This window comes from Diadema setosum, chromosome 4 (assembly GCF_964275005.1).
Source record: "Diadema setosum chromosome 4, eeDiaSeto1, whole genome shotgun sequence".
NCBI lineage: Eukaryota > Metazoa > Echinodermata > Echinoidea > Diadematoida > Diadematidae > Diadema > Diadema setosum.
In genome coordinates, this window is record NC_092688.1 from 33,368,140 (window position 1) to 33,384,828 (window position 16,689).

General features: G+C 39.9%; 1 protein-coding gene across 1 annotated transcript in view; it reads left to right on the forward strand.

Moving 5' to 3' along the window:
• The first annotated feature begins 570 nt into the window (after positions 1-570).
• LOC140227802 (RIMS-binding protein 2-like) overlaps positions 571-16,689 on the forward strand; it is a 231,808-nt gene continuing 215,689 nt past the window's right edge. Inside the window, 1 exon segment of the mRNA XM_072308197.1 lies at positions 571-737. Coding sequence (XP_072164298.1) covers positions 636-737 — 102 coding nt within the window. The 5' untranslated portion in view covers positions 571-635.

Sequence of the window (16,689 nt, forward strand, 5' to 3'; positions counted from 1 at the left end):
AAATGTTCACAAAGAAAAATACATAGAGGTAGGCCCAGGCAAATATTTGTTTTTTCCCCTGATGGCCCCCCCCCCCCAAAAAAAAAAAAGAAAAAGAAAAAAAAGAAGAAGGGATTGCAGTTTATACATGGGTGCAGTTGATACACCATTATTTATTATGATACTGTAAAAGTGGAAATTTTTTGCGGTGTTCAAATTTTCGCGCATTTCGCGCAACCAGAAACTAGCGTGAAAATAAAAGCACGCAAATATTTTTGCTTGGCGTATGTTCCTGAGTGTGATGTCTTGATTCCGTGGAATTAAAAACGTGCGAAACTCTTCTTACCCGTCCAAGAGCGAAAAATTAGTCGCGCAAAAATATTCACTTTTACAGAATGTAGTTGTCAACAAAATATTTTTCTTCCTCACTCATAATTCATCGATTTGTTGCAGGTGTTTCACCAACTCTAAATACATTTTGTATTTCTTTTTTCTCTCTTGGATAATTTCTACTATGTAGTTGTGCTTCGCACATAAACCTGGAGTTAAATTTCTGTTCTTCACATTTGCAGAACGATGTCAATGTCCCCTCACCATCACCGAGATCGGCAGAGTCTGTGTCACCCCGAGTTTCCAGGTCGCCGACCGTGGACAAGATGCAGCGGCTGAAGAAGCGGAATGCCGAGCTGGCGGTCATGGCGAAAAGGCTGGAGGAGAAGGCTAAGGAGATGCAACGAAGGCCCTCCTCACAGTGGAAGGTACGGAAAGGGACACACCCTTTCCATTTGCTGATTCCTTATGTCAATGACATTAGTTAGGTTCAGACGACAAGCCTTAACCTCGAGGTTCAGCTTGAGGTTGGGGACCGTGAAGACGCACTGGTAGTTAGCTAACCTTGAGGTTTGCTCGATGTTAAGAGCCACAAGAAATCTTATGGTTAGCGCTCTAACCACGAGCCGTGGGGGTCCCCACTCGTAGTTAAAGGACAAGTTCACCTTCATAGACGTGTGGGTTGAGTGAATGCGGCAATATTAGTAGAACACATCAGTGAAAGTTTGAGGAAAATCAGACTAATATTGCTGCATTCTCTCAATCCTTATGTATATGAAGGTGGACTTGTCCTTTAAGCACCGCGTGGACACAAAAATCAACCACTCAGAGGGGCAGGAATTTAACCTCGAGGTTTCATAACCTCAAGGTTAAGATTTGTCGTGTGGACGCACGTTGAAGTTAGGGGGCAAGAGCTTAACCTCGAGGTTTTCATATGCGCACCAAAGTGTGTGCTCTAGTTTCTGCTAGGGTGAGGTGCACCATGCATCTGAGGGTTGATAAGGCTTTGTGATTTCAGAATCATCTTAACCCGTTGAGGACGTGTCCCGAGTGTACTCGGGCAGGTGTCTATGGGAAATGCGTGTTGTAGCAAAATCAGTCTGTCCTCAACGGGTTAATCCACAAACCTTGTGGACCATGAAGAGAATAGCTGCGGTCACATTGGCAAAAGATCGTGAAGTTTAAGATCTCGAAGTTTTGCCAGTGTGACTGCAAACTTCCAGCGAAACTTCCCACTCTAACTAGGGATATTCCCCCCCCCACCAAATTTTTTGATCTTTTGCCAGTCTGACTGCTAGAAACTGAAACTTTGCGATCTTAAACTTCTTGATCTTTTGCCAGTCTGACCATACCTAGTGACATCACAGCCCTGTCTGGTGCATACCACAGTCATGTTGTGTCAATGGATATCACTCTGTCAAAGGAGGTATATCTTGCAATATTGGAATGGACTGCAAGTCGCCGATGAATTTTATATGATAATGATGATAAAAGCTGTGGAGTGGGATCAACTGAGAACTGTGAAGTACAGCTCTACATCATTATCAGATGTGGATGATTTAATTGTCCATGTAAAACATGGCATTATTTCAATTCATCCCACTGACAAATCGTGAGAGATGTTTAACATTATCAGTGCTCCCTCGGCTTGAGTGAGTTACTAGTTGGACCGAGGTGCCCAGCATTCTTCTTTTTTTTTCAGAGCCCTTTTTTATGCGGGGTTGGATTACAATGCATTAAAGTGGAGAAATAATTTCTACTGTGGACTGAAATATAGGTTTGTATAGCCACAAATAAAACTGGATGAGGAACGAGTGCATCCATCTTGAGTTTTGGCAACATTTTGATGGTGGGCAACATTGTATCGTGGGCAAAATAATTCTGATTGAAGATTACCATTCTTGTATCATCCAGTTGCCTATAGCAGGTATATGCAATGATAGGATTGACTTGACTGACTCCCATTCTTCATGTACAAATCCCACACACCTTATACATGATTCAAGTTGGCATCATTGTGCACCCATTGTAGATGTCTGGAGTTCACCTTTACTCTATTCAAGGCTGGTTATCAATTACAGAATTGTTTGTAACCTGGACCAAATGTCAAAGAGCATTAATCACTGCCATTATTGTGTCAGTTTTGATTCATTCAAGCATCTGTTGAGTGGGCATTCCTATAATAGTATCACAGTCAGCATGTACAAACAAGGTATAGAAGTGAGCATTTAGACCTGATCAGCATTGCCAAACTGTCATAGTGTACGGTCTTCAATAGGGAAATACCAAATAGGTACAATCTGCTATCACATCATTCTTTATTACGCTATGAGGATGGAGATTACAACAAAGCAGTGAAGGTTGCAAACGATGTTAACCCGTTGAGGACGAGTCATGAGTATAATCGAGCAGGGGTCTATGGGAAATTAGTGTTGTAGCAGAATCAGCCCATCCTCAACGGGTTGATATCGACTCTTAGAGTGTAAGTCTTAAAAAATGAAACAATGTCTTCTCAGGGTGAAATTAAATACACATGTAAGTGTAATAATACTGAAAAGCTCAAGTTTCAAAGGAAAGTAATAATTAAACATTAAAATGCTATTGTCGGTGTAGATTGTCATCCTCCCCACACACTACACATCGTAGCCACCCTTGAACTCAACAACTTTCTCACATTATTGCTATCATGTCTGGTTTTTACACAGTAATGAATGACTGCTGAACCCCCCCCCCCTTCCCCGAAACAAAAAACAACAACAACAACAAAAAACAAAAAACAAAAAAAAACCCCAAACAGACAAGCAAACAAACAAAAAACAAAAACCACCACCAACAACAACAACAAACAAGCAAAGGATGTAAAGGATGTAAAAGCAGAGTTTTTATCATGCAGCAGGCATCAACTGAAACCCAAGTATCGCTGAAGAGCAAGGCATATTAACCGACACCACAGGGTATGTCAACAGCAGGGAGGATGAGCCCATCGGAATATCAAGTTGGCATGCAGTTTTGCATGCAAATTGTGCACAATTCATCAGTGGTTGACAGATGACAGCCTCCGTGCATTCTCTCAAAATTGTTGCATCTGGGATGAATAGTGATACTGCCCTCGCTGGAAGCAGATGGTACAGGCAAGATCTCTCACCTGTAGGTATAATGGACCATCCCGGGCACCATCACTTTCTCGTACCAAAGATACTTAAATAATTTGAGGAGAAATTATATTAAAGATGGATGATATGGATGGATCTGTGTACCAAATGCCCTTTGTTGAGGCAGCTGGACACTTTTTCTTTAATACCAATTCAGAGGGACCATATCTGTTTTGGTGTTACCTGCAAAACATGCTCACAGTTTGTGTGGTGAGACAGTAGTCTTCCATGAAGGACCTTTTAGCACAGTTTTGTGAAAACAAACACAACAAGATAGAACTTTGCACCTGATTGACAAATTGCCCTTTATTGACGTAAATTGTAGATAAACATCAATTGTTCAGCAATAGCCATGATTAAAAAAATCAAGGGTAAATATACTCGTACAGCCATGATATTTTTATCATGGCTATTACTCACACTGAATAATCGGTGTTCATTTACGTTGATGAAAGACGATTTGTCAAGCAGTTGCAATAAAAATGCCTCAATGCAAGAATCATTAATTTTCCAAAACAAAACTTTGCAAGTGTCAGGGTTGAAGTCACACTAGTGGGATATCCTGGATATGATAGATTGCCATATTTTCTTGTGCAAACAAGAAAGGTATTGAATCATTTTTGTGTATATAGATTTTTCTTTTATAAATAATTTGATTATTGCACAATAATTGTGGAAAATTATTTGGAAGGGTGGAGACCACAAGAATTGTAACAGTCTTTTGTTTGTCCATTTGTACCTCATCTATCTCTTCTTTGTCGCCTCCTTACAGAGCTGTCACACACTGGTTCTCCTGGGGGGCATTTCATGAAGGAACTTGTCGGATAAAATGTCCGACAAGTCAATCATATCCGACAAGTTCAGAGAAATCAACCAATCAGACTAAAGAATTTCTCAAAACTTGTCGGATATAATTGACTTGTCAGATATTTTATCCGACAAGTTCCTTCATGAAATGCCCCCCCGATATATATGTGAGAGCTGTGTGTGAGAATTGTCTGAAATAAATCGTAGTTGCTGGTTTATGTCTTTTTCTACACATGTTATACACTGTAAAAGCTTTTCACATCAACTGTGTGGTCAGTCTTGCAGCCTCATATTGTAGGATTTCTGTGTTTATCTTGAAGTTCTTAATTGTCTGTGGAGAACACAAAGAAATATTGCAGGCCCTTATGGGTATCATTTCATTGGATGTTAGCAAAAATTTGATGGATGTGATTAGATACTTTTTTTTTTGTACAATCATATCAAAAGATATTGAAATTTATGCAAACTAATTACATTAATATTACAAGTGCTGACAAACTTATACTAGGAATTTTTGGCAGTATGAGATAATTTGATAGGCATTTCTTTTTCTTTCTTTTTTTTTCTTTTTTTTTTACAATTTACTGGATGTGATTGGATGTTTCAGTGTTGTTGTTGTTGTTTTTTTTTTGTAGATGCCACGGTACTGTAGCATGTCATTTGTTGAACTTTGAAATAAGAAAGACAGTATTCATGCTTGCTTCAGAGAGGAAGCAACCTGAAATGGAAAAGCCATGCAGCCAATCATGACATATTTCAGACTAAAGTGGACATTTTTTTGTTGTTGAGTATCAACCCATTCAGGAAACAGATCTGCACTATTCAAAGACAGTGAAATGAAATCCATACAATAATGTCTGTCACTGCAAAATGCAGAGTGGCTGTGGCTTAGAGACTTTTAAGTAACATTGATATCGAATGCTAGTAAATTTTGCTGAATGGAAGGGGGATGGTGTTCAAGACAGAGTTAACTGTCTAATAGAATCACTTGTTATTGTTGATGCTGGAATCCCTTCTTTTTAACATCATGCCAGTTCATTCTTGACAAGATCCAGTTTAATATGGCTATGCAACACCAATAAAAACTGGGCCAGGAATTCTAACTGTTGCGCTTCAGCAAACGGTTTCACAAAGCCTCTCTACCGAGCCGACCCAAGGCCTATTGATTGGCTCCCAACTTTGAGAGGGAGTTTCTATATCGGCGAGGATGTCTCCCGCTGAAGGAAAAATCAATATTTCTGTGGTTATCATGCAAATTGTTCTGTCCTCTTTTGAGGCATTGTTGGGCCCTTCCCCGTGAAGTTCTTACATCATGTAGCGGCTGCCTGAATGACAAATGACCCAAGGATGTCACAGCCTTTGAAATCAGCTTGAGGAGGAAGTATGGTAGAGATACTCTCAGCGAAGGAAGATTGGATGTACCATAGAAGACTTGGATCTCACATCGATGTATCGTTTTAAATTTTGTTGTGCATTGAGCACAGGCTTCCAGTCTTCATGAGCATAGCTTTCTTCTCTTTGCCTCACTTTGAACAGTTCCTTAGCTGTAGATACTGTTCACGGTGTTGAGTGTGGAATCTGTGGCAATGCTGATTAATTTGCTTCCATATATGGGACATACTTAGTCAGATGGCTTGAAACTGGCTTTGCGGCAGAGGTACTCGGTGGTATCGTACAGTCCATTCAATGAAAGTGATAAGATTGCTTGGTACATGTTGGATCATTATCACATGGAGAAAGGAGATCAATTTGATTACTGTTCAGAGTGACTGGCCATGATTCAGCTGTTCTCTTGGTGATCTTTTTTCAATATGGTTTCAAGGAACCTGGTAGTTGCCTGGAAATGAGTTCCCTGTTTAGCATCCGCTTGCCGTTTGAGCTGTCCTTTTTCCAGGATGCCCCAGCCAACCCGCCATCCTCCTCGTCGGTCCCCGCGCATCAGCTCTCGGCAAAAGCGGGAACAACGACAACGGCAGCAGCAATGCATCCCGTCCTCCAGGAGAGCCGGACCATGATCCAACACCAGCACCGCATCGTGCCGGTTACCACGGCTGCGCCAACCGACCACCACCATCATCATCACCATCACTTGTCCCCAAAGATGGACTCCCTGGCCGATGGCAACATGCGTGTCCTGGGAGTTCCCCAGCAGCACCACATGGCGCTGACAGACAACTGTGAGAACGCCAGGAAGGGGTCCAGGGGAACCCATGTTGGGGGCGGGGTGGTCAATGGCAACGGCACCGACACCAATAGGGAGGAGTTCCATAATCTCCTCCTCTCCATGTACAAATCAGAGGTAAAAACAGCAATTTAAACAGGGTGCATAGAACGAAAGATGTAGGATCAAGTTCCTACAAGGTCTTGTTGGCTGATGTTGATCTTCATTTTCTGTCTACCAGCCCTTCCTTCATCCATCATTGTTTTGAAATGTCTTTGTATCTTAGCTGCACAGTGCTATAATAAGTGTTGCTCATGTTGTGTAAAAATTAAGGTATGAGGTTAGACAGAGTTGCTCATAAAGATAGCATTAAATGCATCAAAAAGTGAGATTCTTACAATAGCTGCATTCACCATCCCGATTCCCCAGAGATGGCAAAGTCAGAATGAACTGTTTTGGAAATGGATTATTCGCAAAGCAATATTTGTTCAATAACTTCAAATGATTTGGGTGCTGAATTACATGTTCACCCTTTTTTAGACAAACATCATACAAAGCACAGTCTGCAAAAGTTCACAGTCTCTTCACGCTAAAGCCACCACAATATGTAGCAGAAACTGTGCAATCTGGATATTGCTCCATTCTGTCAGGTACAGTGTATATGAAAGAGACTGCAGGGAGATAGGGGATGTTTATATTTGGATTTTCTATTGGGATCAGAGGTGTTGCAGAATTGCTGGAAAACTTTTATTCTATTTTCTTTTACAAGTACACTATCTCAGGAACCAATAACTCATTTAATACCAATTTGTTTACAGGGAAGGGTTTACCTCTAGGGCAGTTTGTACCATACTACAGTTTTTAATTAACTTTTCAGGATCCAGTGAACATGCTGAAAGTGTCACATTTGTTTCCTGTTGTCTGCCCTCTAAATATACATGATAAAGTGCAATCGACCGCTGTCGTCTGCATACGACCATCATACAGACTTCGCTCGTTCCGCGACATATTTCCCTTGGGTCTCATTCCCCTTATCTCTTATCCAGATAGCTTTGAGTATTATGCATATATGCAGATGATATCATGTTGCCTTTTTCTCATTATCATTGCTACATCAGCAATAATGATTGTAAGCTCAATCAATATTTGTAATACCTTGTGTCTCCTGTCTTGTGCTAGTGGCATTCCAAGGTAATGTTCTCTTCTTGTGTATTCCCTGCCCTCCCCCCCCCCCCCCCCCCCCCGGAAAATTAATGACACCCTAATTTTTTGCGCACATGGGCAGAAATTTACATTTGGCCTCGTGCTGATTGTCGTTGTTGCTGTTTTCAGAGGAAGTTATTTCACTTGTTGCTGTTGTGCTTCGTTTGTTTGTCTTTACGTTGTCGAACATTTCCTGCCACCATCCTCCTGATATGGCAGGAGTTTTAGTGATATATGTCTAGTCTCGAGAAAACAGACCTGTGTCTCTATTTTTGAGCAGATTCCCGTCCCGTGTTGTGTTTGTCTGCAATAGACTAGAAGATCTGGATTGCTTTTTGTTGATGTTATTTATTTTTCTGTGAGGAATTTTGTTTGAAAACTAATGGAAATGGACTATTTAAAATACTATATGACATAATTTATGTATTCTGATTATAATTTGATATTATTTGATTTAGTTAGATATGTAGCAATTTATTGCCTGGTACTGAGAACTAAGGAAATAGTAGCATCCCAGATGCGTATTGGCAATATACAATGTGAGTAACCAATACTGGGGTTGTAATACATTGTGCATATGTTCAAGTTAAGGTGCTGTCGATCCACTCCTTGACACTTATAGTGGTTGTTAGTCGGTGTACAGCGGTAACGAAGTTGATTACGCTCTCCTTTGGTACTGTATCCCTGTGGTGTTACACCGCTCTGTTACACGGTTTTAGTGATTACTGGCGACGTTGTAGTGCAGGGAAAAGTCAAGCATGGGCAATGCCTGTATTGTAAGTACAAATTGATAAATAATGTGACAGTAAATAATGCATACTATGTCGTACTGTTGTAGTGATGTCTTAACAGTCCTGTGAAATAATGTTTTGTGTTACTTGTAAAAAATGGTGGAGGTTGTAAACATTTTGGTTAGCTTGTGAAATGTTCTGCATGAAAAAAAAAAGAAAAACTTTTGTATGGAGGTCTTGTAACTTAGATCAGTACATGATATGCAAGTGAACACCTAATTTCCGACTGTGATTTTGGTAGACATTCACAGTGGTTTTCCAGTTTCCAATTATCAAGTGTCTTCTTTGCTCAGCTCTCTGCATTGTAGATTTGCTATAAATGATACTTTACTTTCCACTTTACAGGTGAATGTACTCATTTGACATGAAAAGAGTAGATAACTATGCACTTGCATATTATTGGGGTTTATCAGAGTTATGAAGTTTTAAATCATACAGACTGTGGAAACAGTTATAGTTGCTGGATTCTGTCATACAGATGAAAATCTATGATTTCTATGTCCAAAGTGTAAGGTGCATAACTTTTAGGACTGTTTTTATAAATATGTATTTTTCCTTTTGTTATTATATATCAGTACAAATTGTGGTATTAAATGAATTGGCCAAGAAGAGTCAACATTCCTAAAACAAAACACACTTTGCATGAACTGTTTGCAAATGAAATTTATATAATATCAACTGATAAATTAGCTCTGAGAGGCGGTGATGTGAATCAGCTGGTAAGCTAGTGCGTCTACTTTGCAATCAGATGGTCAGAATTCGATTCCATTGAGCCTGGCCGACCATTGTTGCGTGTAATAATGTTGGCTCCTCCAGTAAGAGGGAAATGCACTCTGTCCCTCGGATAGGACGTTAAATGTCTGTGGAACCCTTGTGTGAGGAAGTCAGGACTCAGGTGCGTACAAGATCTCACTTCATTCATTCATTGCAAAGAGCAGGGTGTTTACCCGGTGAAGTGGTCCACCTCACGTACAGTACCCACTCCAGCAAATAATGCCAACCCCTCGTGGTTTGTCTCACGTGACAAGCGGTAGCTAGCAAATGGTATCAACCCAGGCTCAGTGTCGCATATGAAATATATGAGGATCAGCTCTGTTTAGTGTGACGTACATATCATACATTTCCCAATAAATTACAATTGGATTTTTGCATTGATAACTTTCAAACTGATTAACCCGTTGAGGAAGGACTTATTTTGCTACAACACGCATTTCCCATAGACACCTGCCTGAGTATACTAGGTCCTCGTCCTCAAGGGGTAAAAGGAATGAAACTATAACTTCTTACCTTCATTTTGCAAAAACCCCATTAAATTTGGTTAAGTGGTCACAGAGAAATGTGGATCGTTGTAAAGCATGTCATGGGTCCATTTCTTCCAAGTTCAGCACTTGGATGCTCTTGGAACTGTGAACACAATGGACAGAACTTGGAGGGAAGGGATTCCTGACATGCTTGACAAAGATCCTCATTTCTCTTTGTGACTATTAAAGCAAATCAGATGGGGCTATCTGTAAGATGTGGGTAATAAGTTATAGTTTCATATCCTGAAAATGTATTTGGATTGATTCACTATTTTTAAAATTATCATTGTGGAGGGTCCCATTGTGATTTTTTTTTTTTTGACATTGTACACTTTAATCCATTGAGGACGGGCTGATTTTGCTACAACACGCATTTCCCATATACCAGTGCCCGAGTATACCTGGAACTCGTCCTCAACGGGTTAATGTGCTATTTGTAGAATTCTGCAGTGAGTCCTCTGTGGCCATCAGTTTGTGGTACTGTCTCCCTAAAGCCATCTCTTAACTTTATTGGACAGCAGGCCATCCTCTTATTGATTAATGGTAGTCTGTGCTAGGACAGCAGCTCCCCTGGAACAAGCCATCTAGGGAAGTCGGAGATGTATGCCTCAGAAGTTCCCTCTTTGTTTCTTGTTCCTTTTTGTTTCGCTTCTCTGCACTGTATCATGTTCTTTTTTGTTCATGTGGGTCTCAAGGACAACTTTCCAGTCTGTCTTTTGTTGGAAGAGGTCAGTAATGAGGGGGGGGGGGGATGTATTTAGCCACTGAGGTCAAAGGTAGTGTTACATCATGTAGTGGTGATGTGGTTAGAACTATCTCAGAGTCATTGGGTTGCTATAAATGTTGCCCTACATCAATGTAAATAACCACCAATTATTCAGTGTTCAATTCAACTCATTCCAATTAGGCCTACACTTTATTTCCATCAATAAAAGGAAAGACATGATACAATGTGGTACATTTATCAATTCAGCTGTTAAACAATTTGAAAGGACATATATGGATGATAATGTAACATAAAAAGAACAATGCACACCTAGCAATTCTAAGAAAACTAAATAGATATGGCAATAGTGTTTTATTAGTAGCCATGATAAAAAAAAAAAAAAAAAAATCGTAGACATACATGCACAACTCGGGCCAGCCCGAGTACAAGTATCTACTCCCATGATTTTTTTCCCCCCAAAATCATGGCTACTACTAGAAGACAAAATGATTGGTGCTCATTTGCATCAATGTAGGGCAATTTGTCAATCGGTTGCAATAAAAACAACTCGATGCAAGAATTTTGGTAATTTGAATAATGAAGATGGTGGAATAGAAGCAACAATTAGGTGATGTACAAAACAAAAATGTTGCAAAATAAACGTGCATCATGCTTGAACATTTCCCAAATACTTCAATGATGATTATGCATTATGAAAATTTTATGCAAAGTATGATGGTAATATATATGAAGGGATACATATTTTGACATTCTGAGCTTTAATTTGTTTCCCTGTCTTCTACCTTTTCAACGAACTTGTCGGCTAACAAGATTGGATGGAGGCTGTTTATCTCACAGCCGCTGCCCCCCAATATTGACTCTGTCCTTTCCTCCTTCCCATTAGAGGCATTGCCGTTGAATTATGGGGAGTACCCCCCCCCCCCCCCACTGCCCACCCCCATTATAACGTAATGAGGCTCCAATAGTGCAGTCACTTGAACTAATTTGGTCCTTCACACCAGCCCCGTCATGTCATGGCACCTCCGTGAGACTCTTTGTACACCTGAATTCCCTTCTTGGTGACTATTAACCAGTATACAGGGTCTAGCAGGAAGAGTCAGGATGGATACAGTGGTCTATTAAGGCTTTTGACATTGGAGCTCAAATTGGAGTAAAATAAATTTCCCTCTAACCCAAGATATAATGCATACATGTGTACATTTACACCTGCAAGTCATATTGTGCCATACGCTTGAATGAATTCACATGTATGTGTATGTTAAGCATCAATGTGTTCATCTGATGTGTTAAATTTTACTCTTTCTAGGTACAGGTGTATATTCTGACTTGCTGAACATTCTTAACCCATTAAGGATGGACTAATTTTGCTGTAACATGCATTTTCCATTGACACCTGCCAGAGTATTCTTGGGACTTGTCTGCAACAGGTTAACATTAAAGGTGCTATTTCTTTGTTCACAGACAGATATGATTTGACCTTGGCAGTTATTTGACCATTATTTTTGTGGATCTCTCTTATATCAACGCAAGAAATGGCACACAAATGTCTCATTCAATACGAATAAGAAAAAACAAAACAAAAAAACAAACAGATCTCTTGCAACAACTTGGCATTGAGAAAGTTGGGATATAGATGCTAATTTCTATTCATATTTAATTTCCTTTCCACATCATTTGACCAGGTCATATCATGCATTAAAATACCATGTAAATTTGCACAGTCATAATAAATTAGCGATGCCTTGTATATTCCCCCAGTCAGCTACCTAGAAATTGTTGCACTGATCTTGTTCATTCAGCAGTAGATCTGGATGGCCTTTGGTACTGACATGAGTTTTTGGCCAGCTCCTGGCCCGAGCTAAATTGGCCTGCGCCAAGCAGTAAAAATTGCGGTCAGTAACTATAGCAGAGCTGCACTACTTCTAAGATGACCCAAAATGAACTTGGCCACATAAGGGATAACTACCATGATGGTAACTGAACGTGCGCTCTGTCAGAGGCACGGCCAGGTAATTGTGACTTTTGACCGTGCAAGGAATTTTGACCTGAGCCTGGCGCTGCTATCATTCATAAACCCGAGCCTGGCCCACGCCTGGTGCTAGCTTACAGCAGTGCCAAAATAGCCCGAGCCTGGCGTGGGCCATTTTAGCCTGACCCATTCATAAACTCAAGATTTTACAACTTAGCTCAGGCCTGGCGCGAACCAGAGGAGTTACTGAAAGGGGCATATGGTTGAACTCTAGTACTTCAGTCTACCTTCACATTGGTATGTTTAAATCTGTGTGTGCTCCGAGTGCTGATTAGCTCAGAAAACCCAATAGTGTTGTATGCACTGTCCAAAGTCACTGGCAGATAAAGGGTTAATTGTCTCAGGACGAGTACCTCAACATGCCACTTTTATTTAGTGTGAACAGGTTGCAAATGGAAGTGACCGGACTACATTTGTAATTTGCAGCACTTTCTCAAGAAGTATCAAATGTATTACTTGAAAGTTTTCTGTTTTTAGATTCTTTTAATTGTTTTGGATATAATCTAAAGGAAGAGAAAGAGAGGTTTCAAACAGCATATAATGTATAAGAAATTAAGCAGATATTTGTAGGAGTCTCTTATTGCAGTGCAGTAGAGTACAAACGTGTTATAGCATCTGTACTGTAGAAATGTACCTTATTATCATAAATATCATTATATTAGAGGACTAATTACATAATTTGTGCTGCATAGATGACAGAAAAGATGTTATGCACCAGAGAGAAACAACATTTGGTATTTTGATATGGTATTCCAAGTAGCATTCTGCTGTGTAGAAAATATTTTCCTTGCTTTTAATAGGCCCGTTCACACACAAGGGAAAAAGTGCGATTTAAAAATCGATTTTCTTATCGCGATCAAAATTTCGAAATTTTTTCCAGTGTGGACAGAAAAATCTCACTAATTACCGCGATCCTTATCGCGATCCAACTCGCACTATTAGTGCGATTTTTCAGAATAATCGTGATTATTTTGCCAAGCGTCGTGTGTGTGAGCGCGATCGAGATTCGGAAATCGGTATTTTTAGTCCCATCGTTCGTAGCGCGTGCGAAACTCTATCGGGACTGCGGGGTCAGTCTTCGGTCATGCAAGATTCGCGCATGCGCAGTTTGGCCACTGATCATTCTTTCCTTGCTGCGAAGTGTGATTTTCCCCTGTGTATGAACGGTCGAATAAAAAATCGAAATTTGGATCGCGATTGAAATTTAGATTTTCGTTGTTTGTGAACGGGCCTATCGACCCTGCTCTCTGATTAGCAGCACTATATCCTCAGTTATATTGCTTATCTTTGTGATTTATTTCGCCAGGCATGGGTAAACTCTAGAAATGTTTTTTTTTTATTTATTAATTTTTTTTTACAATAATGGAATCTTTGAATAGAATGATAAATAGGAATATATATTCTCACTTGGGGCATTATATTCTAGATTTAACATATTATGGAGAAAGATCTAACAAATGTGATATCGTCAAGTGCATAAAAACAGAATAAACAACCCAAAATTGAATGCCTGATGGTCCGTTAATGTCACATAATGACTATCCTTTATGAATATTATGGCTATTCCTATACCCATGAGCCATTTGACTGTTCGATAATATTCTAAAAGCCATTCCTTTTGTTATTCAGGAGAATGCAGTTACTGTTATGACATTTATGTGCCATGCAGCTTTGACAAAATTACACCCAATTATCAGAGCTAATGACTGTCGTCAGCGCAGACCGCTTCCTGCAATAAGGGAGCCAGTAGCAGCCAAGGCAAATAATAACGGAATAAAAATCATGATCGGACCTTGTTGCCATAAATACTTTTCATCACCATCATCCAGCTGTTTGTCATGGGGTAATGAGATGAATCCAGTACTCACTGCCAACAACAATGAAGTTGCCATGGGTTTAAATGGTGTCGTCATCGAACTCCTCGTTTGAGCAATTCCGCCCGAAAAACCCTGCCGCGATGAGATTATCGGCAGCCACGACGATCTGCCATTAGCGCGCAATATTGTTTTTATATTGCCTCTGTTCAGTGGAAGTTGGGGCCAAGTTGGAAAACGATGGAGAAACAAATCATGTCAGCAGCAAATGGATGAAATGACAGAATGAAAGTTACAAGGGCCACATTTTTTGTTCTATCCCTGCATGTCTGTCTGTTGGTTCATAATAGTTTTATCGACTCATGTTGTGTTTTTTTCTTGCATCGCATATCAAGGGTCCGCATTAATGCATCTGCTGCGCAATATAATCATAAAGTTGTCAACAGGCTGAAGTCAGCTGCAGAGTCGTGTAATATTAGCCCTTTAGTTTGACTGAGCTGCAAGTTTGTCTGTACGTGTTTCCTGTTGTACTGTAAAACGAAGAATGCTCGTGTGCATTTAAATTTCGCGATTTTCGCGAGAGCCAAGATTTGCGAAATCAAAATGCACGCAAAAGTTCTTGTCTACACTATATGCATTGAATGCCAGAGGCACTTCACAGAAATTTCATGCTGTGAAAAAGGCCGTCAGCTCCAATTCGCAAAGATTTCATGCCGCTGAAATTTCATGTTTTACAGTAAATACATCATACTTCATCTTTGCGCCATCATGCCTCCTGTTTTGTCAGAACACTGAAAGCTACAGTTGTAAATAAAAAATGCAAAAAAAAAAATTAAAAGTAAGAATTAAGGATATCAGATATTTTTCATATACAGAAAGTCCTGAATTGAATGTAAAGAAAAAAAGAAGGAAAAAATATATTTAGGCAATAGGAGTTGCTGTCCTAGTTTTGTGAGAAATTTTTATACCTTCATTTATCTGGGGATGGAGCTAAAAACAAAATGAAAGGAAAAAAAAGTGAAATAGGGCCATGCGAGTGGATGTGACAGGTAATCAGATGTAGGTTATCCCCAGGGAGTGTTTTAATGGAGACGATCTGTTCTGGCGTCACAAAATGATAAACAAGTTCCAATTTTTTCCTTGTCCCATCTTTTTTGGTACGATGACTTCTTTTCCCTCAGTTTTTTTTCTTTCAAACAGTAAAAAACAAACCCAAATTAAAGTTGAGTTCCTCTAGACGTCAATCAAACCATAGTTGGGCAGTGTTTACTGAATTTGAGCGCCCAGACCTCACCGACTAGTGGTGCATGCTAGTGGGATTAGCTTTATCAGAAACTGAGGGGTAGGTTAGGTTGAGTTTTCAAATGAACACTGCTGCATGATTAGATATGTGTGTCAAATCATGATGGATGATGCCAAATGATGTATGTGAACTGAGGAGGAAGTCAAGAGAGAAGATATTCCTAGACAGACAGACAGACAGACAGATAGAAAGACAGACAGACAGACAGATAGAAAGACAGACAGACAGAAACTCAGACAAACATAGCAGGGATTTATCAGTCTTCGAATTTACAAAAAGAAAATATAACATTTTCGTACTACCATTCAACATTTGTTAAGTAGTGTGCAGCGTGAATGAGGCAGAGGCTTCTTGCGGCAAGACGCACGGTTACATCTTTGTTATTGTTGGTCTTGTTGTTTGGATGGTATACCAAAGTAATTTTTAAGGATCTTTTTTTTTATCAGCTCTGGGGAAATGAATGGATTTGTTGTTGTTGTTGTTGTTGTTGTTGTTGTTGTTGCTGCTGCTGCTGCTGCTGCTGCTGCTGCTGTTGTTGTTGTTGTTGTTGTTGTTGTTGTTGTTGTTGTTTAAATAAAACTGGTGACATCCAAACAACTGTTGAAATCAATCAAACTGACCAGGGCCCTGTTGCAAGAAAGTTGCAATCAATTGCAAATAATTGCTAATTTTGAAACAACCATTCTGATTGGCTCAGGGTCTGCCCTAATAAGAAGACATGCATGCAACAATGATTTTGATTGGCCAGTGACAATCAGTTGCAAGTTGCGTTTAAACGCAGAGTTTCTAGCAACGGGGCCCTGAAGCATCTTTGATAGGATCAAACAAGCATTCTTAAACCCTTTTTATGCTTGGCAAATTTCACCCAGGAGATCTCGTACAATGTAGTATGAAAAGTCTTCTGGATGAAACCCTAGGTCAAATGCCCAGTGACTTTTCAGAGTAGTTTTACCCTAAAACTGTCCCTGGTAAACCCCTGGGTGCTCCCAGAAACTATTGAGTGCTGCTGTAGTTTGAAAGGCAGCGTGGTTTAACTGCCAGGTGAAGAGCAACATCCAGTATACCATTGACTAATGTCAGGCACACCAGAAA